The following is a 25,987-nucleotide window of genomic DNA, read 5'->3' on the forward strand; positions in this document are numbered from 1 at the left end:
AAGACGACGCCGAGGACGCCCAACGCTATCCCTCCGAAGAGAAGATACTCCAGCGACGTGAACGACGCCGACCCGGTCCTCGTCGCCGTCGCGGAAGAAGAAGAAGAAGAGGACTCCCCGCACGTCTCGCCCTCCGCGGCGCCGCACGTCGCGCACGACCCCCCGCCGTCTTTCGCGTTCTTCCTCTTCTCCAGCTCGGCGTCCAACGCGGCGAACATCCCTCCCTTCCTCGCTTTGACCACCGTCCCTTTCGTCGCCGTCGTCGTCGCCGCCGTCGTCGTCGTCGTCGTCGTCGGCGGCGGCCTCGGACGCGCGATGGTCCGCTCCTCCACCTCCAGAACCTCCCCCCTTACGTACCACCGCGCCGACTCGATGATCTTCACGACTGCCGATTTCCCCATCAGCCGCGCGCGCTCCGCCTCTCCGCCCGGAAGCAACACCTGGACGTAGCTCTTCGTGTGCGCGACGAGTGAAATCCCGTCCTTCGCGATGTCCGTGACCCAGACGCGCTGCGTCGTCCCGACGAGCGCGCCGTGCGGGAGATAGGATTCGATGTAATTCGTGAGCTCGCGGCTGCGGCGTTTCACCTCTCGCGAGTTGACTTTTTTCATGCGCGCCGCGGGCGTCCCTGGGCGCGGGTAAAACTGCGACAGGTGCAGCTCGATGAAGTCGTACTTCCTGCACAGCGCCATCGTCATCTCCCAGTCCTCCTCCGTCTCCCCCGGGAAGCCGCAGATGATGTCCGTCGCGATCGTGATCCCCGGGACTCTCTCGAGCAGCGTGTCGACGACTTTGGGTCGGGTCGTTCCATACAAAAATAGTTCATCGGTCAGTTGAAACGAGGCGCGATCAAGTGTTGAAACCGAACGATGGGTGAAAAACTTTTGTACTCGTAGAACACACCTTTTTCAAAGTCGGCGACGACGTACTCGCGCTTCATTCGCCCGAGCACCGCGTCCGAGCCCGCCTGCACCGGGATGTGAAGGAACGCGTACACGCCCGGGTGGTGCATCGCCTCCGCGACCGCGTCGAGGTGCGCGAGGATGTACGGCGGGTTCGTCATCCCGAGCCTCAACATGCAGCTCCCGTCCTTCGGAAGCGCCGCCGTGACGTCTCTCAGCAACCGCGTGACGTCCGTCCCGAGGTCGATCCCGTACGCGCCCGTGTCTTCGCTAGACAGCCATATCTCCGTGACCCCCTCCGCGATCGCGGTCTGCACGCGAGCGACGAGCGCCTCGGGCGCGTACGACCCGAGCTCGCCCCGCGCGTGTTTGGTCTTGCAGTACGTGCACTTGCCGAGGCATCCCGTGGAGAGCGGCACGATCTCCACGTGTTCGTTCCTCCGAATCTTCGGCAGGTCCAACGCCGGGAGCGTCTTCTTCGCGAGCATACGCACGGCGTCGCCCGCGAGCGTGCGCTCCACGGCCTCGACGACGCGGTCGATCTGCGTGACGCCGAGGAGGGTGAGGTCGTCCAGTTCTCTCGCGTTTTTGTCGCCCTGCGGGACTGCGAACGTCGGGGTGGAGTTCAAAGGCGTCAGAAGCGGTGTTGAAAGGCGTCGAGGTGTGTCGGGATTGAAAGCGAGGGACCCTGGGCGGAGAGATGCGCAGGGGAAAGTCCTTAAGGATCGGCGTTCACCACGCCGACGCGGTCGTATGGGGACCAGTGTACAGCACGCACCGCAGCCGGCGATCACGAGCTTCTTCCCCGCCGCTTTGCCTCGTTCGATGACCGTGTTCATCGCGCTCTGCGACGGGTTCTTCACCGTGCACGTGTTGACGACCCACAGGTCCGCGTCCTCGGGCGAGGTCGTCAGCGTGTACCCGTACGCGCTGAGCTGCCCGGCCATGAACTCGGAGTCGCTGATGTTGTGCGAGCACCCGAACGTTCGCACGTGCACCTTCGCGCGTCCCGGGACGATGGACGCGGCGTTTGGACGCGCGAGCGCGAAGTCGTCGTCGTCGTCCGGCTCCGGCTCATAGGGCTCGTCCTCGTCGTCGTCCACGTCCACGTCCTCGAGTCGGTCCGGCGGGACGTCGCCGATCGCGGCGTTCGTCGCCGCGCACGCGCCGAGGCCGCCGCCGCGCCGAACGCCGCGCGATCCGCTCTCGGCGGTCGCGCGGCGCCTCGTCGCGACGATCGGCGGGAGGTCGCGCGTGACGCGGATCCCGTCCGACGTCTCCGCGCCGCCGATATCCTCGAGGTCTTCCACCAGGGTGCCCGCCTCGTCCGGCGGCATGACGCGCGGCGTCGTCGTCGCGAGCGGTTCGGTTCAGTTCAGTTCTGTTCTGTTGTCGCGCTCCTCGCTTCCTCCCTCAAGCCTGCGCCTCCTTTTCCGAGCGCCCGCCCCGAAAAACCAACCGACCGCGGCGCGGCGGCCCCCGAATTAGACCGTCGTTTCAAGGGTCCTCCGCGCGACACCCCACCCGAGTTGGATGTTCCGACGGGGGTTTTCTCTTGGTTTATAACTCAACGCGCGAGGCGTGATATTTCCAGAGGGAGTACGTCGGTCGCTTTATGAGAGAGCGTCTTTCGCGCGTGCGTTTTGCGCGAGCTATGATTCGCTAACGCGTCTCGTGACTTGGCATCCACTAATGAGAACGACGAATTGCGCAAAACCAAAAAACCAAAACCGAAACGAAAACCAAAACCCAACGTTTCGAGAAATTCGCCGCCCCCGCCCCTGTTATGTCACGTGCGGCGCGGAATCTTTCGCAGATTGTCCTCGTCACGCGCATAAAGCGTTCCAAAATCACTATCTTCGTTTTTGAGCGTCGTTTCCAGACTGCGTCCCATACAGGCGCGGGCGTCGAAAAACGACATGCAAGGGACGAAAAGTCGGCGCAAGGTCAGGGTTCGTGAGATCGGAGATTCTCTCGTTGAATGCGTCACGGAGTCCCGCTTGGTTCCATGTCTCCATAATCTCACACGCGGCGCGCGACACCTCGCCGGCGCCCTCCTTCCGTTCGCGCATCGCGACGTCGAGAACACGTCCTCACTGTCGTCTTCGAGCGCGCGTTGCCCCGTAATCGCGGAGTAATCTCTGGTGCGCGCGCCTTCGCGCGTTTTCCGGAACACATCCGCTGTTTTTCTGGGCCGGCGCTGCGCGAGGCGTAAAGCGTCGCGGACGGTGCCGGAACTCGCGCGGCGGCGCCGCGCGCGCGGTCGGAAAACGTCCGCGCGCGCGCGCGGACGGTTCCTCACGCCGTGAAGAACGTCCCGCGAGCGCGCGACGCGGTCACGCGACCGCTCGCGCGGCGCCGTCGCGGCGATTCAGCCGACGCGTCCGAAGTTCGGTTGTTCTGTGTTCGGGCTTCGTTCGCGTCCCAGAACCAGATCGTGCTCGCCCGCCGCTCTCCCGCGCGACGACGACTGACGATCTCCTCGCGCGCTCTTCGAAACAGATCAGATGGTCGACGCGTTCAACGCGAACTTTTCCCTCGACGGCCTCGGCCTCGAGCTCGGGCGGTGCGCGAACCCGTCCCCGCGAGCGCGCCGCGTCGCGTCCCCCCCCAACCGCCCCTCTCCCCTTTTTTCTAGAGGGGCGCGCGTTCGTTCTCTCGGGGGAATCGAGAAAAGCTTCGGCAACCCCCCCCCCCCCCTCTCGCGCGCGCGCGCGTCGTCGCGCGCGCGTCGTCGCGCGCGTCCCCGCGCGTCCCCGCCCCCCTCTGCGCCCCGTCGCTGACGTCGTCCCCCCCGTCTCGACGTCGCAGAAGCCCCGGGTACGGCGGCCTAGACATGCTCATCCAAGACCAGTGGACGTGCGTTGACACGACCTTTGGCGGCCACGTTTTTTATGCGACTAATTGCCCACTGCCGTTTGCGGTCTCAAATCGCGAATCTTCGCAGATCCGTTGTTGTAAAAAACCCAGGGTTTCGGTTTTCGCGAAACCAGCTTTTTTTTTTGAGAAAGCTTTTTTTTCTCCAGTCAACGACTGACCCCCCTCCCGCCTCCTCTCGCGACCTCCCTCCTCTCTCCCGATCGCAGCGTCGAGGACGACAAGCTCTTCGAGAACACGCTCGCGCAGTTCGGCGACCTCGACGGCGAAGACAGCTGGACGCAGTTCGGCGCGAACGTCCCCGGGAAGTCCATGGTCGGCCTCAAGCGTCGCTTCAACCTCCTCCAGGAGGACATCAAAAACATCGAATCCGGCCGCGTCCCGCTGCCGCACTACGACGCGAGAAACGACACCGCGCACCAACAGATGATGCAGCCCGCGCACCACGCGGTGCCCATCGCGCAGGTTGCGCAGAGCAACCCCACCGGCAACGCGAAGGCTTCGAGCAAAGGGTCGAGCGGACACTCGCCGAAGAAGGGTGGAGGATCCGGCGCCAACGCGAGCAAAAACGGCGCAAACGGCGCCAAAGCGAAGAGCGCGCCCGCGAAGACGACGGACCAGGAACGTCGCAAGGGGATCCCGTGGACGGAGGAGGAGCACCGTCTGTTCCTCCTCGGGCTCGCGAAGTTTGGGAAGGGGGACTGGAGGTGCGTTCTTCTCAAACTGGTCCCCATACGACCGCGTCGGCGTGGTGAACGCCGATCCTTAAGGACTTTTCCCGGCGTGTCTCTCCGCCCACCCCTCGCTTTCAATCCCCGCCCTCGACGTCTTTGAACTCCATCTGACGCCTTTGAACTCCACCCCGACCTCAGGTCCATCTCACGGAATTTCGTCATCTCGCGGACGCCGACGCAAGTCGCGTCGCACGCGCAAAAGTACTTCATCCGGCTCAACTCGATGAACAAAAAAGACAAGCGTCGGTCGTCGATTCACGACATCACGTCCGTCAAGGGCAGCGGCAAGGGCGGCAACGCGAAAGGCGCTGCGAACAACGACGGCGGCGGCAGCAGCCACTCTGGGAGCGACGCGAGCGCCAACATCGGCGGGACGAGCGCCGCGCTGCCGGTCGCCGCGCGAGGGGGGATGGGACACGCCGGCGGCGGGTACTACGCCTCGGGGCCCGTGCCTGTCGGCTTCATGCAGACGCCGGGGATGTACGGCGTGAACGCTCACGGAGGGATGTGATACGTCGCGGCGAAGCGAGCGGCGCGCGGCTGACGCGGGAATATTACACCCCGCGGCGGCGACGCGACGTCGGCTCGGCGAGGCGGCGTCTCTTAGGTAGTGTTGATACTTCAATTCGCAGGGGCTTGGGCGGGAGCGGGTGCGGGGGGTGAGGGAAACATCGAAGCAAGATCGAGGTGTATTACAAGGGGGGGACATTCTTTTTTGGGGGGTGGCTGGCGGCGGCGGCGAGCGATCGACCGATCGATCGAATCGATCGACGAGGCACGGCCACCCTCGGCACGGTGGGGAGGAGGGATAATAGGTGGGTTGGCGGCGGCGACGTATTGTCGTCCGTCCGTCGCGACAGCTGTCGATATTACGGTTGTACAGGCTGGCGCGGGACGAAGGACGGCATTCGTCCGCCCGCGCGGTGATGTATATTCAGAGCGGCGCGACTCGCGTCTGAGACGCGCGCGACCGTCTCGCACGTGTACGAAAAGGTAGCGATTAGGAGCGTGTGATAGAAGATCCGAGCACGTATACTGTAACATCGCGCGCGCGTTCTCTCGTCTCGTCGCGCGCGCGCCCCGCGCGTCGAGAGTGAGGCCTGTTCTATACAAAACGCGAAATCAGAGTAGGCTGTCTCGCGTTCAGTACACGCGCGCAGCGCGCGCGAGGCGAGCATCGCGACGACTCGCCCTTTCTTCGCGCGCGCCGCGGACGTCGCGTCCGCTATCGCTTTCTCCGTCTCCGCGTCGACGCGCGCCGCCGCCGCGGTCGCGTCTCGCGCGCGCTGCGATGCGAGAGGAAACGAACGAAGAGGACGAAGAGGGATGAAGCGCGCGGACGGGAGGGAACGACGGGTAGACATACAATCGATTCGACGACGACGCGCGAAGAGATCTGAGGACGTGCGCACCTCCGCGAGCGCGCGCTGGTACGCCGCCTCCCTCCGAGCGCGGTACGCCATCACCACCGCGTCCGCTTCATCTCTCGCGCTTCTCAGCCGTCGCTGCCTCGCTGCGACGACGACGCGGGGAGGGGGTGCGGGACGAGGTGGCACCTCGTTCATCAGTCGCGGTCGTCGGTCGTCGAGGTCGCGCCGCGTTCGTTTCGACGCCGCGCGACGAGACGAGACGAGGGCGCACCCTGCCGCGCGGCGTTCACGATCGCTCGCGCCTCGCGCCCCGCCGCGAGGAGCGCCTGGAGGCCGTCGTCGGGCTCCATGACGCGACGGGAAGGACGCCGCGCGCGCGACGACGAATGGCGTTTCGGACTTTGGTTTTCGCGCGGTTCGTGCGCGAGTACGGTGCTCTGTTACAGTACGTACTGTATAATCTGTGCGTTTGCTCATACGAAACGAGTACGAACGCACGGGCGAGCCGATTTCTGGAGCTCCTGTCGTCGTCGCTGCGCTCAATCGCTACCGCGCCTCCCGTCAGTTGCGACGACGCAAGGCACGAGACCGATGTCCACCGCCATGCTTACCCTCAAGCCCACCGCGACGGTGCGTCTCTTCCCTCGCCTCCGGCGTCGCGCGATGCCGTCCGCGCGCGTCGCGCCGCGCGCGCGCCGCGTCGTCCGCCCGTCCGTCCGTCCGTCGCGCTTCCGCTAGGGTCGTCGCCGCGAATCGCGCGCTGACGTCTCCTCCTCCTCCTCGCTCTCCGCAGGTCTCGCACGGCTCCAAGAGCGCGTTCGCGGCCGGGAACCTCACCGCGAAGTTCCAGAAGATGGCGATGACGACGCCGTCCCCCGTCGCGCGCGTGAACACGACCGTCGAGAGTGCGTCCCCGACCCCGACCCCGTCTCCTCGCGCGGCTTTTTAACCCTCGCGGGCGGGTTTTTCGCGCGTCGACGCGCGACGGCGTCCGCGCGCGCGCGCGCGGCGGCGACGCGCGCCCGCGCCCCGCGACCGCTCGCGCGAGGTCTCGAGGATGTCGCGCGCGCGTCGCGCGCGTCGCGCGCGTCGCATCTCGCGCGTCGAGGCGTCGCGCGAGCCGCGTCCGCGCGACATCCGCGCGTCGCTTTGGGGATAGGGTTCTGGTCCAGCCTCTCGCGCTCGCGGAATGCGCGAACGAATTTCTTCCTCGATCGATCTAACTCCTCGCCGTCGCCGTCGCCGTCGATCGATCGTCGTCTGACCTTCTCCTCCTCTCGCCGTCGCCGCCGACCTCGTCCCCGCAGACATCCACGGCAAGTCCGGGCGCAAGTGCATGCTCACGGGCAAGAAGGCGAACAACGGGTACACGGTGTCGTTTTCGCACATTCGCAACAAGAAGCTCCAGGGCGCCAACCTGCAGTACAAGCGCGTCTACTGGCCGGAGCAGCAGCGGTACATTCGGCTTCGCATCTCCACCAACGCGCTGAAGACGATCAACAAGGTTGGTCTGGAGAAGATGGCGGAGCGGGCCGGGCTCGACCTGATGTCCCTGGCGTACACGGACGCGGATCCGAAGCGGAGGGAGTGGCTCGTCGAAAACGGCGCGGCGCCGGCGAAGAAGAACAAGAGGGCGCCGACGGGGCCGAAGAAGCTGTTCGTGCCCAAGTGGAAGCAAGAGCGGATGGCGAAGAAGGGGCAGGACGTCGCGGCGGAGACGAAGAAGTTCGCTGAGCGGTGGGGCATGCAGACGGCGTGATTTGATGCGCGCGTCGAGGAGGGAGGGTGGAGAGTTGGCGTCGAGCGACATAGCCGGATCCGAATTGATTTTTACATAGAACGCGACCCGCGCAGACGCAACGAAACGAACCGAACCGAACCGAACCGAAACGAACCGAACGCCGTTCTCTCTCTTCCTTCACCACATAACCCCCGCCCGTCACGCCATCATCCTGAGGCAGTACTCCGCGCCGACGTCCGTCTCGAGCCCGAGGTCGCCGGGCCTCGCGCCCGCGGCGACGGCGGCTTCCGCCGCCGCTCTGTACTCGATCGGACTCTGCACGATGGCCCTCGCGATGTCGTCGGTGATCTTCTTGATGCCCTCGTGCGCGACCGCCCACGTCGGGTCGTACAGCGGCACGCCCGTGCGTCGCGTCGCGCGGTCCGGGAACTTCGCGTCGTTCACCTCGAACGCGACGCCGTACGTGTCGTGCGTCGCGATCAACGGCACCGCGTCGCCCGGCGTCACCTCGACCTCTTCGAGATGTTGTACCGCCTGCTGCCACGTCTGGCCTTTCGTGCCGTCGTGCGGGGACGTGCTCACGCGCACGTCGTCGTTCAGATGGAGTTCGAACCAGAACGCGATCGCGTTGAACACGCCCGGGCGGTCGATCTGAAAGGTCACGTCCATCGCCTCCGGTCTCAGCGTCTCCGCGGTGACGGCTTTGAAGTCGAACGAAAACGCCTCTGCGGGGGGCGCGAGCGGCGTCCACCGCTTCGCGTGCCTCTCGCGCTCGAGGTTGATGCCCTCGTAGTCTTTGCGCCACCGCCACCGGTTCGCCTGCGACATGTCGTACGTCATGGTCGTCGTACTCATAGTGTCGGACGAAAAAGTCGTAGCGTCGGAGGCGTCGTTCCCCTCTCCGTCGCCGACGTTGAGTTCGACGGAGAGCTCGCCGAAGCGCATCTCGATCGGCTGGCAGAAGATCGTCGCCCTCGCGGGCACGAGCGCCGCGTCCGTCGTCAGCAGCCGATGCCGCGCGAACGCGAGCGCGTGCAACACGCCCTCGCCGATGAGACCGCTGTCGAAGACCTCGAACACCATGAGATCCGCGAGCCGTTCCATCTCCGGCTTGGCGCCGTCCGGCTTGAGACCAAACTTTGGCTCCAAACCCGGGCTCTGAGACGTGAACATGTACCGCGTGTCTCGGTTCACGCACGTGATGACGCCCGCGAAGCCGTTCACGCAGACGTTCTCCTCGCCCGCGTCCGTCATGTGCCCGTCGCGCTCCGCCGCGGTGACGTGCGTCGCGCCCGCGCGCGCGGCCATCATCGAGAGGAGGCCGCTGCCGCTGCCGCAGTCGAGCACCTCGCATCGACCGCCGAGGCGACGTTTGGTCGCCGTCACCGCCGTCTTAATCGCGGCGTCGTACGCTTCGTTCCGCCCGGCGTCGTGGAGCATGTCGTAGTGCCACTGCGGGATGTGCGCGTGCCGCGGGCGCGTCGGCGGGGGCGTGGACGTGAAGAACACCTGGTCTTTATCCCTTCGCACGCGCAGAGAGATGGTCTCGGAGGCGTCCACGAAGGTCTCGTCGAGGTACTGCACGGCGACGCCGAACGAGTCCGCGTCGAAGTAACGCGTATCATCCGACCGTTTTTTCGTCGCAGCAGGTTCCTGATCGTCCCCTCCTCCTTCCACGGTGCCGGTGCCGGTGCCCCCCCACGGCGGCGCGACGCTGCGGAGGACCTCGCCGCCGCCGAGGTCGCACTCGAACCAAAACGCGACGGCGTTGAACGCGCCGTCCGCGACGACCGGGACGCGCACCTCGAAATCGTCCTCCCACGCCGCTTTCCCGCCGCCGGAGTTCTTCTTCTTCTTCCCCTCCTCTTCCTCCTCCTCGTCGTCTTCCTTATCCTTCTCCTTCTCCCTCAGCCGCCGCGTCAGGTCCACGCGCGTCACCTCGAAGACGTCCGATAACAACAAATGCGGCTCCCGCGCGAGCTCGAGCAAACGCGCCGCCTGCGGGTGCCACCGGTACGCGTTCAGCGAGCTCACGTCGAACCCGGAGACGGTCTCCATCCGCAGGCTCAACAGCGCCGCATTCACCGTGATCGACCCCGGGACGCAGACCGCGTCCGGGGTCACGAGGCCGCGGTCCCTGGCGTGGTCGATCGCGCGAAGGACGCCGAGCCCGAGCCCGGCGTTGTGATCGAAGAGGTCGGTGAGGAAGACGTCGGCAGGCGCGTCGATCGTCGCGAGCGGCGGCGGCGGAAGCGCCCCGGCGTCGTCACCGGCGGTCTCGTCGAGCTCGAGCGGCGCGTCGTCGCCTTTCAAGCGGCACGTCTCGAGCTTTTGATCGAGCAGCGTGATTCGATCGAACGCGTCGCCGAGCCTCTCTCTGTTGCTCCGAACGCACTGCTTCGCCGCGCGGTAACAAAAGCGGTTCCGCTCGACGACGATCACCCTCGTCGCGCCCGCCGACGCGGCCATCATGGGAAGCACCCCGCACGCGCCGTTCGCGACGGATACGATTCGCTTGTCGGGACACGCGCGCTTGACCGCTCTGGCGTACGCGGCGAGACGAGGCGCGTCGTCCAACGTTGGGAGGGTTCTTTTGATCGCGTCGAGCTCAGGATCGTTCCATACAAGCGAACGTCGGGGTGGAGTTCAAAGGCGTCAGTTGGCGTTGAAAGGCGTCGAGGGCGGGGATTGAAACCGTGGTGTGGGCGTCGAGAGGCGCCGGGAAAAGTCCTTCAGGAATGGCGTTCACCACGCGAACGCGGTCGTATGGGGACCAGTGTATAGAACGCACCTCCGCGACGGCGGCGGCGAATCGCAGCATCCCGGCTCGGCGTCGGTCGCTCAAGAACTTTTTCGCGTCGAGCTTCCTCGCGCGCATCAGCGGCAAGAACGTCGGGCGCCACTCGTAGTCGCTCGCGTCCCAGTCCGGGCCTGCGGAGGAAAGGAGGAAAGGAGGAAGGCGAGGCGTCGGCGTCGGCGTCGATCGAACGTCGATCGTCGACGGGGGACGAGGGACGGGGCGGCGCGAGCGGCACTTTCGCGTCCGACACTTTCTTCTCCGACACTACTGTACATACGCGCGACGCGCGCACCTTGCATCTGCTGCTTCCACCCCGTCTCCATCATCTCCTTCCTGTCCGCGTTCCTCGCGTCCTTCAGCCGTCGCGCGAGGTCGCGTCGCGTCGCGTACACCTGCGCCTCGGCGCGTTCGCGTTCATCCGCCGCGAGCTCTGACGACGCGGGCGATTCGATGGATTCATCGGTCAGTTGAAAGGGGACGCGATCAAACATTGAACCCAAGGGGTGGGTGAAAAACCAAAAGACGTGGGTGAAAAACCAAAATCACACGCACCCGATGCGGCGGCGAGCCGCTCTCGCACCGCGGCGTCCCCCGGCGCAATCTTCCGCGCCGCTTCGAACGACCTCTCCGCGAGCGCGTACTCCCCGTACGCCGTCAGCGCGCACCCGAGGCGGTAGTGCGCTTTCGCCCACGCGTCGTCCATCTGGACGCACCGCGCGGCGTCCTGTCCTCGGGGTCGAGGGAGGGTCCGCGCGAGGCGACGTCGGGGCGGAGTCGAAACGCGTCAGGCGGAGGAGTTGAAAGGCGTCGAGGTGTGTCGGGATTAAAAGCGTGGGACCCTGGGCGGAGAGAAACGAACGCCGGAAAGAAAAGTCCTTAATAATGAACGGCGTGCACCGCGCGGACGCGGTCGTGTGGGGACCGGCGTGGAAATAGAACGCGCCTCGATGGCGGCTTCGACGTCGCCGATCGCGAGAAAGGCGGCGCTGCGGTTGGAGCGCAGCGTCGCGTCCGTCGCGTCCCCGGCGATCGCCTGCGTGTACATCTGATGGACGGACGGCGACGTGACGCGATGACGATCGGAGGGAGGTCAGTCGTCGCGTCGGGGCGGGGCGGCGGCGTCGTTCGGAGGAGGGAGGGAAAGGATCCTTTCGGTCGACGAAAACGAACGAACGTGAACGCGTCGCGTCGTCGCACCGCGATCGCTTCGCGGTGCGCGCCTCGTCGCATCGCGTCGTTCCCCGCGCGCTTGCTCTTCTCGACCGCGAACTTGACGAGCTCCGGGGGAACGTCGGAGACGCTCGCGCCCGCGCGAGCTTCGATCTGCGCGAGGACGTCGGGCGGGACGTCGTGCCCGATCGCGGGCGGGGGCGACTTGGGCGACTTCGGCTTCGACGTCGGCGGCATCGGACGCGACGTCGGGGAGCGCGCGGACGGGTGGGCGGGCGGGCGGACGGCGCGACGACGCGCGGCGTCGCTCGACGGCGGCGACGCGACGCGACGCGATGCGATGCGATGCGAGCGAGTTCGAGTTCGATTCCGTCGCGGGCGCGGCGCGCGCGCGGGGAGAGATGCGCGCGACGGACGTCGGTCGACGATCGAAGGCGAAGCGTTTTTCGCGTCGCGGGGAGAGAAACCGCCGCGCGCGGTGCGAAAGTACAGCTCGCGTCTACTTTTCTGACTGTTCACTCGTACGAATCGTACGCGATGGGTTCGGAACCGCGGCCTTCGCGGTCAACATTCGCGCGACGTCCTCTGCTGAAAAGAGAATCGTGGCGAAGACGCGCGGGAAGGCCAGTCCGCACGCGCGCGCCGTCCGGAGCGCACGAGCGAGGGACCGCACGCGAGTTTTCTTTTCGCGCGCGCCGGGGCCCGGCGGCGGAGCGGAGGCGCGCGTCGAGGAGGCATCGCGGGTCGAGCGGAGCCGCGAGCGCGCCTAAATCGAGGAATTGGAATTCTCAATTCCCCGTCCGACGCCGCGGAGACCATGGGGTCCGGGGGCATCGGCAAGAAGAAGCAGGCCGACGTCCCCGCGGACGGCGGCATCGACAAAGTCCGCCTCGTCTACGTCGAGCTCGTGCACAACAACGCGCCGTTCGAGGAGCTCTTCCAGATCGACTTCGGCGGGTGGCGCGCGTTCTTCCGCGCGGTGAAGGACTTCGCGGAGGACCCGACGAGCGCGCTGAGCGAATGCATCGCGACCGGCATACTTCAAAAGAACGGCATCGCGTTCAAGGACTGGGGCAAGAAAGTCCGCGAGCGATCCCCGGCGTTCAAAGAGCAGTTCAACAGGTTCATTCACCTCCCCGCGGTGCGATACGCGCTCGCGACGGACCTCGGCATGGACCCCGCGGCGACCGACCTCACCGACGCCGACGGCAGAAGCGGGCCCGGCGGCCCGTCGATGAACCCGGCCGCGATCCGGGACCGCGACCGGTACGAACCCGCGAACGATTCCTACGACGAGCGGGCCGGCGCGGGAGGAAGCCAGCAGCCGCGGCGCCCGTACTCCCCGTCCGAGGGGGGTTACACGGCGAACGCGGATTCATCAATGCCAGCCGAGTCTCGGTATCACGCGAGGAAGCGCGCGGATCCGGACTCGCCGACGTCGCCGATGCTCGACCGGCTCGAGATGCTCCTGTCGTCCTCCCCCGTGGATGGACCAGACTCCCCCATCGAGCGGCTGCAGCGGACGCTGGACGAGAAGGACCCGGAGCCGCCGCGCGGGACGGCGGCGCTCGGCGCGGGGCCGGCGACGGCGCGGCGGCAGTTCGCGGGCGCGGGGTACGCCGCGATGGCCGCGCGGTCGCCGCCGCCGCCGCCGACGACGACGACCGGTGGCGGCGCGCTGGACGTGGACACCGCGCTCGCGGCGGCGACGGTGACGTCGCCGAACGGCTCTGTCGGCGGCGGCGTGCGAAACGTGTCCACCCCAGGCGTGCCGGGGAACCTCGTCCAGGCGCGTCCCATCTCACACCGGTCCCCGTACGACCGCGTCGGCGTGGTGAACGCCGTTTCTTAAGGACTTTCTCTCCCGGCGCATCTCTCCGCCCAGGGTCCCTCGCTCACAATCCCGACACACCTCCCTCGACGCCTTTCAATTCCGCTTCTGACGCCTTTCAACTCCACCCCGACGTCGCTTCGTATGGAACGGCTCTCAGGTGGACGTCAGCGACACGCACGTCACCGTGGAGTTTCACCGACGACGCGTCAGCGCGTACCTCGCCGGGTTCAAGAATCTCCTGTTGAACCTCCGCGATCACATCTCGAGCATCGAGCGCGCGGACGTCATGCACGTCGCGCGGACCGTGGAGGAGACGAACGCTCGGCTGGACGTCGCCATGGAGAAGATCGATCAGATGACGGCGGCGGAGGAGGCGACGCACCCGGGGCGGGAGGAGGTGGACGGGTACGCGGCGAGCGAGCTCGACGCGTACTCGCCGTGACGCGACGACTACTTGCCGTGGCGTGACGAAGCGGCGAGGCGAGGCGAGGCGCGACGGGCGGGGACGGCGCGTCGCGCTCGCTCGGGGCTGTGGTGTTTAACGCTATCTATATCTTATCATTGCTACGCTACGTCCGTCCGCGCGATCCACGTGAGGGTACTGTACCCCGACGTGTTCGGTTCCGTTCGTCCCCGACCGTCCGGTCCGGTTGAATCCAAACGACGACTGGATCGATCGATGGATCGATCGATCGATCGCGAAGACGTCGGCCGTCGGGTCGGTCTAGTCGTCGTCGGGACCGGCGGTTGCGCGAAACCCGACGGGAAACTTCTCCCAGACGGGCGGGTCGTACCCTCTCCCCCCCAGCGGGTTACACCGCAGGATCCTCCACGCGGTGAGCGCGAACCCGCGCCACGGCCCGTACTTTTTGTACGCGCTCACGGCGTAGGACGAGCACGTCGGCACGAACCGGCACGACGGCGGCGTGAGCGGGGAGATCTGCGTCCGGTAGAATCGAATGAGCGCGAGCGCGACGCGCGTGAGCGGCGCGTCCGCGGGGTCGTCCTCCGCGTCGGACGACGACGACGACGACGACGACGACGAGGACGAGGACGCGCGCGCCGAGTCCGCGTCGTCGTCGTTCGCGCCGCGGCACGGCGTCGGCAGAGGCGGCGCGCGCGGGAGATCGAGGCGTCGCCCCCGCGACGAGAGATGGAGACGTCGTCGCTCTCGCCCTTCATCGCCCTTCGTCGTCGTCGTCGTCGTCGCGGCCGCGCGCCTTCGGCAGCGGAGGCACGCGCGGACGTCGACGCGAGGTCGCGGCGACGACGCGCGCGCGCGACGCGGAGGGTCCCGGCGCGTCGGCGCGAGGCCGAGCGCGAGGCCGAGCGCGCGCGTCATGGGTGTGCGACGCGCGGTACCTTCCTTGGAGTCTCCCTTCCAGTCGCCGACTCGCGACCTGTTATGAGGCTCGAAAACCCGACGAAAAACTCGTCAACTCGATATCTCGAAAACTCGGCGTGACCGGCGCGGTAGCCGTGAACTTGGCGGTATCTGGTCCAACATGAGGCCCTGGATCGATTCAAGACATCATTATTGGAAACTTTGTCTGTCATCTTGCTGCGCGATGTCGCATTTTTCCACCGTCGCGCGTGGCGCCGACGACGACAATGGACGACACATTTTGACGTTTTCAGGTGGAAAAATTTCTCGCACGGCTAAATATTTTTGCCAGACGTCTCGGGTCGGCGTGTTCGCGCGGCCATGGCATCGCCGGAACGCCATGAATGACATCGCCACAGTGAGAAGAATTGTTCCTCGCAATGTATATCATCAGTATATTTAAGAAGATAACACCACTTGATGTGAGAAAAACGATGTCATTGGCGCCTGAAGAAGCCAGGGTCACTTTTTGCCAAAAAGTTTTCTCGAGTTGCCCGCTTCGAATAAACGCGAAGATGTGTCATCCATGGTCGTCGTCGGTGCCGTGCACGACGGCGTCGAAAGGCAATATCGCGCAGCAAGATCACGGAGAAAGTTTCTAATAACGATGTCGTGAATCGATTCACGGCGTAATGTTGGACCAGATACAGCCAAGTTTACGGCTACCGCGCCGGTCACGCCGAGTTTTCGAGATATCGAGTTGACGAGTTTTTCGTCGGGTTTTCGAGCCTCATACCTGTTTATCGTAGCGAGCGGCTCATGAGACTTCATCGTCTTCGTTCGTCGGCCGCGCGCCGCGGTCGTCTCAGTCGCGGCGTCGCGCGGGGAGGAGCCGCGCGCGCGATGAGCCCGCTGGGAAGGGGAATGCCCGCGCTCGTGTCGAGCCCGGCGCTGATGGCGGCGCTGCTCGCGTTCACGTGCGTCGCTCGTCCTCGCGCGCGCGGCCCCCCGCGGCGACCCGGACGGCGGGATCTATCTCCCCGCGGCCGCGCCTCCTCTCCCCCCCGCGCGTCGATCGATCGATCGATGATCGACGTCCGTCGCCCGTCGCCGCGTCCTCCTCTCCGTCGAATGATCCCTCCCTGACGCTCTCCCCGTCCGCTCCCTCTCCCGTCCGTCCCGCTCGTCTCGTCGTCGCAGCGTCGCGCAGGTGTCCAAGGTCTTCACGCACTGGCGCGTCCCGCCGCCGCCCCATCGCGCGTCCGTCGTCCGTCGTTCGCGCGGTCGTCGCCCGCCCCCCCGTCTCGCCTCCGGTCGCTCACGATCGCCCCCCCTCCCCCTCTCCCCCGCCCCCCACCCCGACCCCGACCCCAGGTACACGACCGGCAAGCTCGACTGGACGCGCGTCGTCGGCTCCGGAGGCATGCCGTCGTCGCACACGTCGCTCGTCGTCGGCCTCGCGACCGCGGTCGGGCTGAAAGAATCGTTGGACTCGTCGCTCTTCGCGCTGTGCCTCGTCTTTTCGCTCGTCGTCATGTACGACGCCACGGGCGTGCGCCTGCACGCGGGACGGCAGGCCGAGGTCCTGAACGAGATGATCATGAACCTCCCGGCGAACCATCCGGTCGCGGACGCGCGGCCGCTGCGGGATTCGCTCGGGCACACGCCCGTGCAGGTGGGCGTCGGGGCCGTCGTGGGACTGCTCGTGGGGTACCTGCACTACTCGAGTTGGGTGACGCAGTGGGGGGATAACTGACGGGGGGGAGGCGTTATTCTGGGTGTGAGGGCCCAGGAGGGAGATGAGTTATTCGTCGAGTAGCGGCGTAGATGGAGGAAGGGTTTTTAACGATCGACGGCGAGAAGCGTCGCGTCTTGAAGGGTCGTCGGAGCGCGCGCGGCGCGGCTCCGGAGAGCGTCCGTCCCGTCTGCGTCTGCGCCTCGACTTCGAGTGCCGTTTGAAACTCACGCAAGGCATCAGATAGATTCTCGGACGGGCGGAGCGCCGTCGCCAGTGCGAGCCTCGCCTCGCGAGGAGGAGCGCGCGGCGCGATGTTGGTCGCCGCGAACTCGGTGCGCGCTCCCTCGATCGCTCCCGCGCCGTCTCGCGCGTCTCGACCGCGGCGTCGTCCTCGTCCGTCCCGCTCGCGTCGTCGGTTTCCATTTCCAATTCCTCGTCGTCGTCGTCGTCGTCGTCGTCGCGTCCCGCGTCCATCTCATCACCCCGCCGTCCGTCCGTCTCCGACGACAGGGCACGACGTTCCGGTACGCCGCGGTGCCGGACGACCTCCGCGCGATGCACGCGGAGCTCTCCGCGCTCGGCGGCGGCGGCGACGCGCGCGTCGCGCGCGCGAGCGTGCGCGCGTCCGTCCTCCCCGCGCCGCTCCGCGCGGCCGCGGTCGGATCGACGCGCTACGACGCGTCCGACGACGACGCGCGCGGGATCGTCTCCATCCTCTCCGGCGACGCGTCCGCGGATCGCGATCGCGCGACGACGACGACGAAAGTGCTGTCGATCGCGGACCCGGCGTCGTCCTCGGCGCGAACCGGCCCGTTCAGCGAGCCGAGGCCGCCGCGGCGATACCGCGTCGACGACGCGTCCGACTTGGGCGCGTCCTATACACTGGTTCCCATACGACCGCGTTGGCGTGGTGAACGCCGATCCTTAAGGACTTTTCCCGGCGTGTCTCTCCGCCCACCCCTTGCGTTCAATCCCCGACCTCGACGCCTTTCAACTCCACTTGACGCCTATGAACACCACCCCGCCATCGCTTTGTATGGAACGACCCTCAGGCGCGGCTCCCGCGTCACTCGCGAAGGACGCCGCCGCGTGGGTGATGGAAGGGTTCGACGCGACGATCGTCGCGCACGGGCAGAGCGGCACGGGGAAGTCGCACGCGCTCTTCGGCGGCGGCGGCGGGGCGTACGAGACGACCGACGCGGGCGGGGGCGTCTTGAGCGGATGCGTCGGCGAGATGTTCAGACGCGCGACGGCGACACGCGCGAAGCGCCGAGACGTCGCGTTCACGTTCGGGATGTCGTCCTGGGAGATGACCCCGAGCGGGGAGACGCGCGACCTGCTCGAGATGACCCCGAGCGGGGAGGGCGGCTCCGAGAACAACCGCGAGCCGACGACGGTGCGCGTGACGTGCGCGGAGGAGGCGGAGGCGGCGGTGGCGGTGAGACTGCTTCCCATACGACCCCGTTCGCGTGGTGCACGCCGTTCCTTGAGAACTTTTCCCGTCGTCACTCTTCACCCGCGCTTCCCTTTCAACGTTTGACCGGTAAGACGTTCGACTGACCGATCGCTTCACCCACGCAGGCGGCGCGGACGCGGTCGACGAACTGGACGACGCCGACGTCGTCCAGTTCTTTCGCGGGCGCGGTCGCGCGCGTGCGCTCGAACCGCGCGCACGCGTTCGTGAGAGTGACGGTGATCGTGGACGACGGCGCGGAGACGCGCGCGTCGAGGCTGCACGTCGTCGACTTGATGGGGTCGCGGTCCTTCCGCGGCGGCGACGCCGACGCCGGCGCGGCGGCGGCTTGGGAACGAGACCGGAAGCTCGCCGCCGCGCAGCTCCTCGCGTTCAGCCGCGTCGTCGACGAGCTCTCGAAGCGGAGAAGCGTCGTCGGCGTCGACGAGTCGCCGGTGTTGAGCGCGAGGGACAGCGCGCTGACGACGCGCTTGACGCCGCTCCTCGCGGGCGGGGCGAAAACGTTTTTCCTCGCGTGCGTGTCCCCTCTCGAGGAGGATTACCTGGACACGCTGAACACGCTCAGGGTCGCGCAGCGCGCGGAGAAGATAGAGGTCGCGTGCTTCAGGTCGACGACGACGACGGACGACGAGAAGAGAGACGGCGCCGACGCGACGGCGGCGTTCGTGTCTTTGCGAGACGTCGTCGCCGGCGGCGGGGAGAGTCGGCGCGCGTCGCCGTCGCCGTCGCCGTCGCCGTCGCCGCCGCCGCCGCGGTCTCCCCCTCGCGCGCGCGACGCGAACGCGCACACGGCGTCCGCGCCGAACGGCCTTCTGAGCCCGATACGCCCGGCGAAGCTGCCGGAGGGTCTCGCCCCCGACCCGAGCGGGGAGGTAAGGAGGAGGAGGCTCGACCGTCCGTCGCCGCCGCCGCTCGAATTCGCCGCGCCGCGGACGACGACGACGAAGACGACGACGACGACGACGGAAGGGAACGACGACGACGACGACGACGACGGCACCCCGGACTTTGGGTTCGCGAAGCCCGCGACGTCGAACGCGCTCGGGAACCGCCTCGAGGCGCTCAAGGCGGAGTTTTCGAACGTGTACGACGACGTCACGGGCGGCGGCGGCGGCGGCGGCGGCGCGGAAGATGAGGACGACTACGACGCGTACTTCCAACCGGACGACGGCGGCGACGGCCCGGTGTACGTGCCCCCGGGAAAGGAGGGAACGACGCCGAAGTCCTTGACCAATCGCGCGCCGGGACGCTTCCCTCTGGACGCCGCGAGCGCGGCGGCGGCGGCGGCGGCGGCGCGACGCGGCCTGGTCCCCGACGGCGACGAAGATTTACGCAAAGAGGTCGAGGAGTCCAGGCGGCGGTACGACGCGCTTCTCGGGATGCTCCGCGCGGAGGAGACCACGCGCGCGGACGTGGAGTCGCGCGCGCACGCCGCGGTCGCGGATGCGAACGAGCGCGTCGTCGCCGCGGAGGCGGCGGCGGCGGACGCGAAAGCCGCGGCGACGACGGCGAAGGCTAGACTTCGCGCGGTGGAGTCGGCGAGCGATTTCGCGGACGTTTTCGAACGCTACGACGCGGACGCGACCGCGCTGCGACGCGAGTGCGCGCGGCTCAGGGAAGAGTGCGTGGACGCGCACGTCGCCGCGGCGCTGACGTCGAGCGCGATCGCGGAGATGTTATCGAACGGCGGCGGCGGCGGCGAGGGGGGGGACGTCGGGGAGGGTCTCGAGGAGTATTTCCGCGACGGCGGCGAGAGCGACGACGACGACGGCGGCGACGGCGACGCGGAAGCGCGGCGCGGCGCGCGCGTCGTCGCCGCGAACGCGGACGTCCAGCGACGCGTCGGGTTCCTGAAAAAGTCGCTCAGACGCGCGGAGAGCGAGCGACGGAAACTCGAGGAGGAGTTCTTAGAAATTCGGAAACGAGAGCGCGCGTTTCACGTGCACAAGCGCGGACGCGAGGACCAGATCGCGCGGCTTCGACGCGCGGAGACGAGAGAGGCGCACGCGGAGCGAGAAGCCTCGAAGCTGCGCGCGGAGATCGACGCCGCCGCGCGAAGGGTCGCGGAGGCGGAGCGAGTCGCCGCGGAGCGCGTGGCGTCGTGCGCGAGGAAAGACGACGAAAACGACGCCCTTCGCGAGGACCTCAAGAAGCGCAACGCGCGGATACGACAACTCGAGCAGCGCGAACAAGAGGTGAAGCTCCTTCGGAACAGCGGGAGGTTCGACTCCGCCTTGCGCAGCGACCATCACCTTCGCGGGTCGGCGGGCGGGTCCGGCGGAGGTCCCGCGGATGACGCGTTGAGAGCGACGGACGAGCTTCGACGGTCGTTGCCCGCGGGGTCTTCGTCGCGGATGGACGGGCTGTTCGACCGGCTCACGAGGGAGATCGAGGCGAGCCTGACGACGCGGTCGTCCGAGATGCCGCGACCGGTGCGAGGGTGGGACTCGAGCACGGGGAGAAAGGCGACGGGGACGTACGACCCTCCGGGCGCCGGTAAGACGGGCGGCGTCGGCGGCGGTGGCGGCGTCGGCGGCGTCGGCGTCCGCGGGAGCGGCCGCAGGTCGTCGCCGCTGAGGGAACGCGGGTCCTTCGCGAACGACGACAACGCGAGGAGGAGCCCGGAACGCGGCGGCGTCGAGAGGGGCGGCCCGGTCGGCGCGAGCGGCGGCGGCGGCGGCGGCGGCGCGACGCCGCCTCGTCGTCGGCCGGCGCGCGCCGTGCCGAAACAGCTGCGGCTGATTCGACCGTCCACGGCCGGGGCCGCCCCCCCCGCGCCCGCGCTGAAGTCGAAACCGAGGTACCGCTCGCCGCCGCCGCCGTCGCGCGCGTCTCGAGAGGGCTTGGGATCTTGGGCGGAGGCGGCGGCGGCGGGCCGTCGGGGGCCGGCGCCGGCGCCGCCGTCGCCGTCGCCGTCGCCGTCGCCGCCGAGGGGTCGCGGCGGCGGCGCGGCGGCGGCGGCGCGGGCGACGTCGAGGTCGCCGCCGGTCTCGCCCGCGCGCTCGTCCAGGGCGGGCGCGGGGTGGTATTGAGGAGTCTTTCCGGAGCGAGAGGAGTGGGCGGCGAAAGCGCGGAGAAGAGAAACGCGCGAAATTTAATGGGTCTGTCGCGCGTCCTCTCATCAATGGTTCTAGGGTCTGGTCTGGTGTCGAAACAATCGAATCGATTAACTCGAAAACGACGGTTTAAATTCTTCGCGTGCGAGAAAAAAGCGGTGTCGACGTGTACAAACGGACGTCCCTCGAGGATAAGCGCCTCGCGATACGCCGCTCGCGGCGCGCGCGCGACGGGACGCATCGCGCGCACACCGAGCCGCGCGTCCTTCGCCCGCCTCCCACGCCTCTCACACCATAATGGCGTCCATCGCCGCGCATGCCTCCGCCGTCTGCCGCGTGACCGCGCCCCGCACGGGCGCGCGCCGCGCGTCCAAGGCGCGCGCGACTCGCGGCGTCGCCGTCAGGGCCGCCGTCGATCTGAACGGTGCGCCACCTGGAGCGTCGCGTTATCGAAGAGCGACTCGCCGCGATCTTTATCCCCGCCGGGTCGACGCGCGCGCCTCCTCCTCCGCGTCGTCGATCCTTCCCTCGCGAAACTCGCGCGCCGCCGCGTCGCATCGATCTCGATCTGACGCGCGCACCCCCGCCGCCTCTCTCTCTCCCTCCCTCCCGATCCGCGCGCGCGCGCAGAGGTCACGGTCGCGGACACGAAACAGAAGTTCTTGAAGAGCTACCCCTACCCGATCCCGTCCATCTGGTCCGTCGCGCTCCAGGAGCTCCTCGTGACGCAGCACTTCGTGCGATACTCCAAGAAGTACTCGTACAGCAAGCTGTCCTCCCTCGGGTTCGTGTCCGTGTACGATCAGCTCTTCGAGGGGTTCCCCTCGGAGGAGGAGAAGAACACCATCTTCGAGTGCTTCGTGAAGGCGCTCGAGGAGGATCCGGCGACGGTGCGAAAAGACGCGGCCGAGCTCGCGTCGTTCGCGGAGGGCGCCAGCGGCGTCGACGGCGTCCTCGCGTCCCCGATCTTCGCGCAGATGAAGTCCCTGGTCGCGGACGGGAAGTTCGCGTACTCGAGGTACGACGCCATCGGCTTATTCCGTCTGCTCGAGCTCGCCAAGGCGACGGAACCGGCGGCGTTGGAGAAACTCGCGGAATCGTCGGGGCTTCAGGCGCGTTCTATACACTGGTTCCCATACGACCGCGTTGGCGTGGTGAACGCCGATCCTTAAGGACTTTGCCCGGCGCATCTCTCCGCCCACCCCTCGCTTTCAATCCCCGACCTCGATGCCTTTCAACTCCATCTGACGCCTTTGAACTCCACCCCGACGTCGCTTTGTATGAAACGACCCTCAGCTGACCAAGGTGAACGGCGACTTGGGGCTTTACAAGGGGTTGCTCGCGAAGCTCGCGGCCGCGAAGGAGCTTCAGAAGGAGATCTTCGAGCGGGAGAAGCGGAAGACGGCGGAGCGGGAGGCGAAGAAGGCGGAGAAGGCTGCCGCCGCGGAGAAGGCGGAGTGATTAATCACTCGACTCGATTCGGTTCGATTCGATTCGGTTTCTCGGAACGCCTCTGAGGTGCGTTCTATACACTGGTCCCCATACGACCGCGTCGGCGTTGTGAACGCCGATCCTTAAGGACTTTGCCCGGCGCATCTCTCCGCCCATCCCTCGCTTTCAATACCCGTCCTCGGCGCCTTTGAACTCCATCTGACGCCTTTGAACTCCACCCCGACGTTCGCTTGTATAGAACGGCCCTGAAACGCGGACGAGTCGAAGGCGACGGGCGGGGGCGGCGACGCGCCCGCGTCGCGAGGTCGACTCTCTCTGTGCGTTCTGAGAACACGAGTGGGGGTGGTGGGTGTTTGGTGTGACGTGGCTCGCGCGTGAGTCCCGTCTCGTTATTAACTAGTCGCTCTCGACGACGCGTCGCGTCGGCGATCACAGCTGTGAGACTTGTAATTCTTCAGTCGCCGACGCGAAAATATACGCACAGTGCGCACGACCTTCTACGTCCTCGCGCGTGCCCTCAACTCCGCGCGGCGCGCATCCGCTCGAGCGCTCTCTCGTACATCCCGCCCACCTCGCCCGATGGAGGCGCGCCGTCGGACGGGTCCGGACCCGGACCCGGCCGCCGCCGCGCCGCCGCCGCGCTCGCCGCGCCGCGGATGGGGACGCCGTCGCGTTCGCACAACATCGCGTCCAACCGCTTCAGCTGATTCACCCGCGCGGATATCTCCGCGGTGATGACGCCGCGGTGCCTCTCCCCCAACCCCGCCGCGTCCATCTCGCGCAAGAACGCCCACCGCTCGTCGATCTCCCGCGCGATCGCGTCCACCATGTCGTCCGCGGTCATCTTCGACGCGTCCGCCGCCCCCGCCGCCGCCGCGCGTCGCCGCGCCTCCGTCGCTTCCTTCTCCTTCTCGCGGCGCACCGCGGCGGCGACCCTGGCGCGCGCGGACGTCGTCTCGCCCCACTCCATCGTCGCCGCGAGCGCGTCCTTCGCAGCCTCGTTGTCGCGGCCGCGAGGGAGGGAATTCGCGTCGTACGGCTCGAGCGGCGACGCGTCGCGGTCGATGGCCGCCTTGGTCTTGACGCCGCCGCCTCTCCAGGCGCGGCCGCCGCCGCCTGATCCTCCTCCTCCTCCTCCTCCTCCCGCGCGGCCTACCCTCGGCGCGATGACGCCGTGCGTCGCCGCGATGGAGTTCCTGCGCGACGACGACCGGCGCGCGGACGCGGTCGTCGAAGCGTCGTCGCGCATCGGCCGTCCCGTCGCCGCGCGTCTCAGCGCGTCTTCAACCTCGCGTCTGGACGCGCCGCTCGCGCGGAGCGTGTCTGGCGGCGCGCGCGATCGAGGAAGGAGGGAGGGAGGGAGGGAGCGAACGTCAGCGGAAGGGAGGGCAGCGGGACGGGACGGGATGGACGACGCGACGAGGGAGAGGAGGGATGAAAACGGAACGGCGTTCGTCGGAGTTGACCGGTACCGGGGCTCGCGCGTCGTCGGATCCGCGGCGACGACGCACCGGCTAAGAACGCCTCCGTCTCCTTCGACAGCGTTCCGCCTCGCTTCGCGGGACCAGAGCGAGGGGCGAAGTTCATCTCCGACGGCGACGCGGTCGCGGCGCGGCGGCGGCTCGCGCGGCGGTGAGTAGTGGCCGTTGTTGCCGTTGGCCGAAAACGTTTTCCCAGCACTGCACCTGGGTTGATTCCAGTTCATCGGTCCGTTGAAAGGTACAGCGATCAAATGTTGAAACCGAGCGGTGAACGTTTGTATCGACGAACGCGCCTGAGGATCTCTCGTCACGCTCGCGCTCTTACTCTTCGCGACGACGCTGCGCTGACCGGCTGACGAGGCAGGCGCGTCCCGCGAGGCTCCGCTTTCGCACGCGCGCGCGCTCACGCGACGCCTCGTCGCGAGATGAGTTTCCTCGAGGGCATCAAAGCCATCCCGGGGGTGCGTCTCGCGCGCGCGCTCGGCCCCCTCCGCGCGGTCATCCCCCGCGCCGGCGTCGCGCGCGCGCGCGACGAACCCTCGTCGCGACGGAACAATTCATTAGGAAACGCGCTCGGATTTTAATTCGCGCGTCGCCGCTCACCCATCCCTTCCCTCCCCCCCCCTCCTCCTCGTCGTCGTCGTCGTCGTCGTCCCTCCCCTCTCCAGGACATAGGCTCGGTCCCGACGGGCAGAGGGAAGCTCAAACGCGCGGCGGAGATCGGCAAGGTCCTCGTCGACGAAGCCCTCGGCGTCGTGCGCGCGATCCCGTACGGCGTCCGCGCGCTGCGCCTCCATCGCTCGCTCCCGGACGCGGTCGCGGGAGCGCGCGACGCGCGCGGCGTGCGCATCGTCCGCGACGTCCGCTACGCGAGCGCGCCGCGCGCGGTCATGGACGTCTACCTCCCCGACGGCGCGTCGCTCGCGAACGGCGCGGGCGCGATCGCGGACGCGGTCGGAGGACGAGGCGGCGGCGGCGGCGGCGGCGGCGGCGACAGCGACTCGAGCGCGTTCCCCGTCGCGCTGTTCGTCCACGGCGGGGTCTGGGCCGTCGGCGAGAAGTGGCACTTCGCCCCCATGGCCTCGAGACTCGCAGAGGAGGGCGTCATCGCGTGCGTCGCAACCTACACGCTGTTCCCGCGCGCCGAGGCGGATCAGGTGCGTTCTATACAAAATGTTTTCACCAACCGCTCGGTTTCAACATTTGATCGCTCCCCCTTTCAACTGACCGGTGAACTGTTCGTTACAGATGTGGCGCGAAGTCTCCGACGCGGTGGGCTTCACTCTGGAGAACGCGCGCGGATTCGGCGGCGACGACGCGCGCGTGTCGCTCATCGGGCACAGCGCGGGCGCGCACGTGTGTTCCATGGCGCTTCTGCATCGGTGCGGGGTCGTGAGCGACGACGTCGGCGGCGGCGCGTCGGCGGACGACCCCGCCGCGAGGCGCATGCCGAAACAATTTTTAGGTGCGTTCTATACACTGGTCCCCATACGACCGCGTTGGCGTGGTGAACGCCGTTCCTTAAGGACTTTTCCTGGCGTTTCTCTTCGCCCACCCCTCGCGTTCAATACCCGCCCTCGGCGCCTTTCAACTCCTCCATCTGACGCCTTTCAACTCCACCCCGACGTTCGCTCGTATGGAATGGCCCTTAGGCCTCTGCGGCGTCTACGACGTGGGGAGGCACTACGAGTACGAGGACAGCCGCGGGGTCGCGCTGCTGTCGACGATGGGGCGCGCGATGGGCGGGCGCGAGAAGTTTCCGCAGTGCTCGCCCGTGAGGGTCGTGCGCGGGAACCGCGGCGCCGTCGGCGGGGAGTACGCGTACGACGTAGAAGACCCTCAGGCGCGTTCTATACGCTGGTCCCCATACGACCGCGTCGGCGAGGTGAACGCCGTTCCTTAAGGACTTTTCACGTCGTGTCTCTCCGCCCAGCCCTCGCTTTCAATCCCCGACTGCGACGCCTTTCAACTCCAACTGACGCCTTTGAACTCCACCCCGACATTCGCTTGTATAGGGGATCCTCAGAGTCGACC

At 67.4% G+C, this 25,987-nt stretch overlaps 11 protein-coding genes across 11 annotated transcripts; 7 read left to right on the forward strand and 4 right to left on the reverse strand.

Annotated features, from left to right (window-relative positions):
- Window positions 1-326: 326 nt before the first annotated feature.
- Window positions 327-2,266, reverse strand: MICPUCDRAFT_29134 (uncharacterized protein; the record flags this gene model as incomplete). Its single annotated transcript, XM_003062504.1, has 3 exons — window positions 1,681-2,266; window positions 904-1,506; window positions 327-790 (listed from the first exon to the last, which is right to left on the reverse strand). Coding segments are annotated over exons 1-3 (1,626 nt in total), but the record flags the coding sequence as incomplete, so codon positions are not given.
- Window positions 2,267-2,967: 701 nt separating this feature from the next.
- On the forward strand, window positions 2,968-5,024 carry MICPUCDRAFT_68546 (uncharacterized protein; the record flags this gene model as incomplete). The annotated part of the gene is made up of 5 exons (XM_003062274.1): window positions 2,968-3,046; window positions 3,405-3,468; window positions 3,714-3,761; window positions 3,989-4,486; window positions 4,652-5,024. The coding sequence occupies exons 2-5, from the start codon at window positions 3,410-3,412 to the stop codon at window positions 5,022-5,024; spliced, it is 978 nt and encodes a 325-aa protein (XP_003062320.1). The 5' UTR covers window positions 2,968-3,046; window positions 3,405-3,409.
- Window positions 5,025-6,435: 1,411 nt separating this feature from the next.
- On the forward strand, window positions 6,436-7,751 carry MICPUCDRAFT_52044 (uncharacterized protein). The gene is made up of 3 exons (XM_003062275.1): window positions 6,436-6,513; window positions 6,677-6,788; window positions 7,191-7,751. The coding sequence occupies exons 1-3, from the start codon at window positions 6,475-6,477 to the stop codon at window positions 7,640-7,642; spliced, it is 603 nt and encodes a 200-aa protein (XP_003062321.1). The 5' UTR covers window positions 6,436-6,474; the 3' UTR covers window positions 7,643-7,751.
- A 71-nt stretch (window positions 7,752-7,822) lies between these two features.
- Window positions 7,823-11,127, reverse strand: MICPUCDRAFT_42120 (protein arginine methyltransferase; the record flags this gene model as incomplete). Its single annotated transcript, XM_003062505.1, has 4 exons — window positions 7,823-10,138; window positions 10,416-10,555; window positions 10,717-10,854; window positions 10,977-11,127. The coding sequence occupies 4 exons, from the start codon at window positions 11,125-11,127 to the stop codon at window positions 7,823-7,825; spliced, it is 2,745 nt and encodes a 914-aa protein (XP_003062551.1).
- Window positions 11,128-12,200: 1,073 nt separating this feature from the next.
- On the forward strand, window positions 12,201-13,975 carry MICPUCDRAFT_48520 (uncharacterized protein). Its single transcript, XM_003062276.1, has 2 exons — window positions 12,201-13,383; window positions 13,586-13,975. The coding sequence occupies exons 1-2, from the start codon at window positions 12,412-12,414 to the stop codon at window positions 13,868-13,870; spliced, it is 1,257 nt and encodes a 418-aa protein (XP_003062322.1). The 5' UTR covers window positions 12,201-12,411; the 3' UTR covers window positions 13,871-13,975.
- Window positions 13,976-14,212: 237 nt separating this feature from the next.
- Window positions 14,213-14,422, reverse strand: MICPUCDRAFT_9776 (uncharacterized protein; the record flags this gene model as incomplete). The annotated part of the gene is made up of 1 exon (XM_003062506.1): window positions 14,213-14,422. A coding segment is annotated over one exon (210 nt), but the record flags the coding sequence as incomplete, so codon positions are not given.
- Window positions 14,423-15,655: 1,233 nt separating this feature from the next.
- MICPUCDRAFT_52048 (uncharacterized protein) lies at window positions 15,656-16,508 on the forward strand (the record flags this gene model as incomplete). The annotated part of the gene is made up of 2 exons (XM_003062277.1): window positions 15,656-15,729; window positions 16,127-16,508. 2 exons carry the CDS (start codon window positions 15,656-15,658, stop codon window positions 16,506-16,508), a joined length of 456 nt encoding a protein of 151 aa, XP_003062323.1.
- A 991-nt stretch (window positions 16,509-17,499) lies between these two features.
- MICPUCDRAFT_52049 (uncharacterized protein) lies at window positions 17,500-20,996 on the forward strand (the record flags this gene model as incomplete). Its single annotated transcript, XM_003062278.1, has 2 exons — window positions 17,500-17,928; window positions 18,072-20,996. 2 exons carry the CDS (start codon window positions 17,500-17,502, stop codon window positions 20,994-20,996), a joined length of 3,354 nt encoding a protein of 1,117 aa, XP_003062324.1.
- Window positions 20,997-21,317: 321 nt separating this feature from the next.
- On the forward strand, window positions 21,318-22,192 carry MICPUCDRAFT_42123 (uncharacterized protein; the record flags this gene model as incomplete). The annotated part of the gene is made up of 2 exons (XM_003062279.1): window positions 21,318-21,444; window positions 21,651-22,192. 2 exons carry the CDS (start codon window positions 21,318-21,320, stop codon window positions 22,190-22,192), a joined length of 669 nt encoding a protein of 222 aa, XP_003062325.1.
- Window positions 22,193-22,989: 797 nt separating this feature from the next.
- Window positions 22,990-24,177, reverse strand: MICPUCDRAFT_52051 (uncharacterized protein; the record flags this gene model as incomplete). Its single annotated transcript, XM_003062507.1, has 1 exon — window positions 22,990-24,177. One exon carries the CDS (start codon window positions 24,175-24,177, stop codon window positions 22,990-22,992), a length of 1,188 nt encoding a protein of 395 aa, XP_003062553.1.
- Window positions 24,178-24,378: 201 nt separating this feature from the next.
- On the forward strand, window positions 24,379-25,856 carry MICPUCDRAFT_52052 (uncharacterized protein; the record flags this gene model as incomplete). Its single annotated transcript, XM_003062280.1, has 4 exons — window positions 24,379-24,414; window positions 24,622-25,110; window positions 25,202-25,418; window positions 25,480-25,856. 4 exons carry the CDS (start codon window positions 24,379-24,381, stop codon window positions 25,854-25,856), a joined length of 1,119 nt encoding a protein of 372 aa, XP_003062326.1.
- Window positions 25,857-25,987: the final 131 nt, after the last annotated feature.

This window comes from Micromonas pusilla (assembly GCF_000151265.4).
Source record: "Micromonas pusilla CCMP1545 genomic scaffold MICPUCscaffold_12, whole genome shotgun sequence".
NCBI classification, from domain to species: domain Eukaryota; kingdom Viridiplantae; phylum Chlorophyta; class Mamiellophyceae; order Mamiellales; family Mamiellaceae; genus Micromonas; species Micromonas pusilla.

Bases quoted from the DNA above. Each gene is read 5' to 3' on its own strand.
- MICPUCDRAFT_52044 (XM_003062275.1), top strand. From the start codon at position 6,475: ATGTCCACCGCCATGCTTACCCTCAAGCCCACCGCGACG. The intron at 6,514-6,676 runs GTGCGTCTCTTC...CGCTCTCCGCAG, and splicing joins CCCTCAAGCCCACCGCGACG to GTCTCGCACGGCTCCAAGAG. The intron at 6,789-7,190 runs GTGCGTCCCCGA...TCGTCCCCGCAG, and splicing joins CGTGAACACGACCGTCGAGA to ACATCCACGGCAAGTCCGGG.
- MICPUCDRAFT_48520 (XM_003062276.1), top strand. From the start codon at position 12,412: ATGGGGTCCGGGGGCATCGGCAAGAAGAAGCAGGCCGACGTCCCCGCG. The intron at 13,384-13,585 runs GCGCGTCCCATC...AACGGCTCTCAG, and splicing joins TGCCGGGGAACCTCGTCCAG to GTGGACGTCAGCGACACGCA.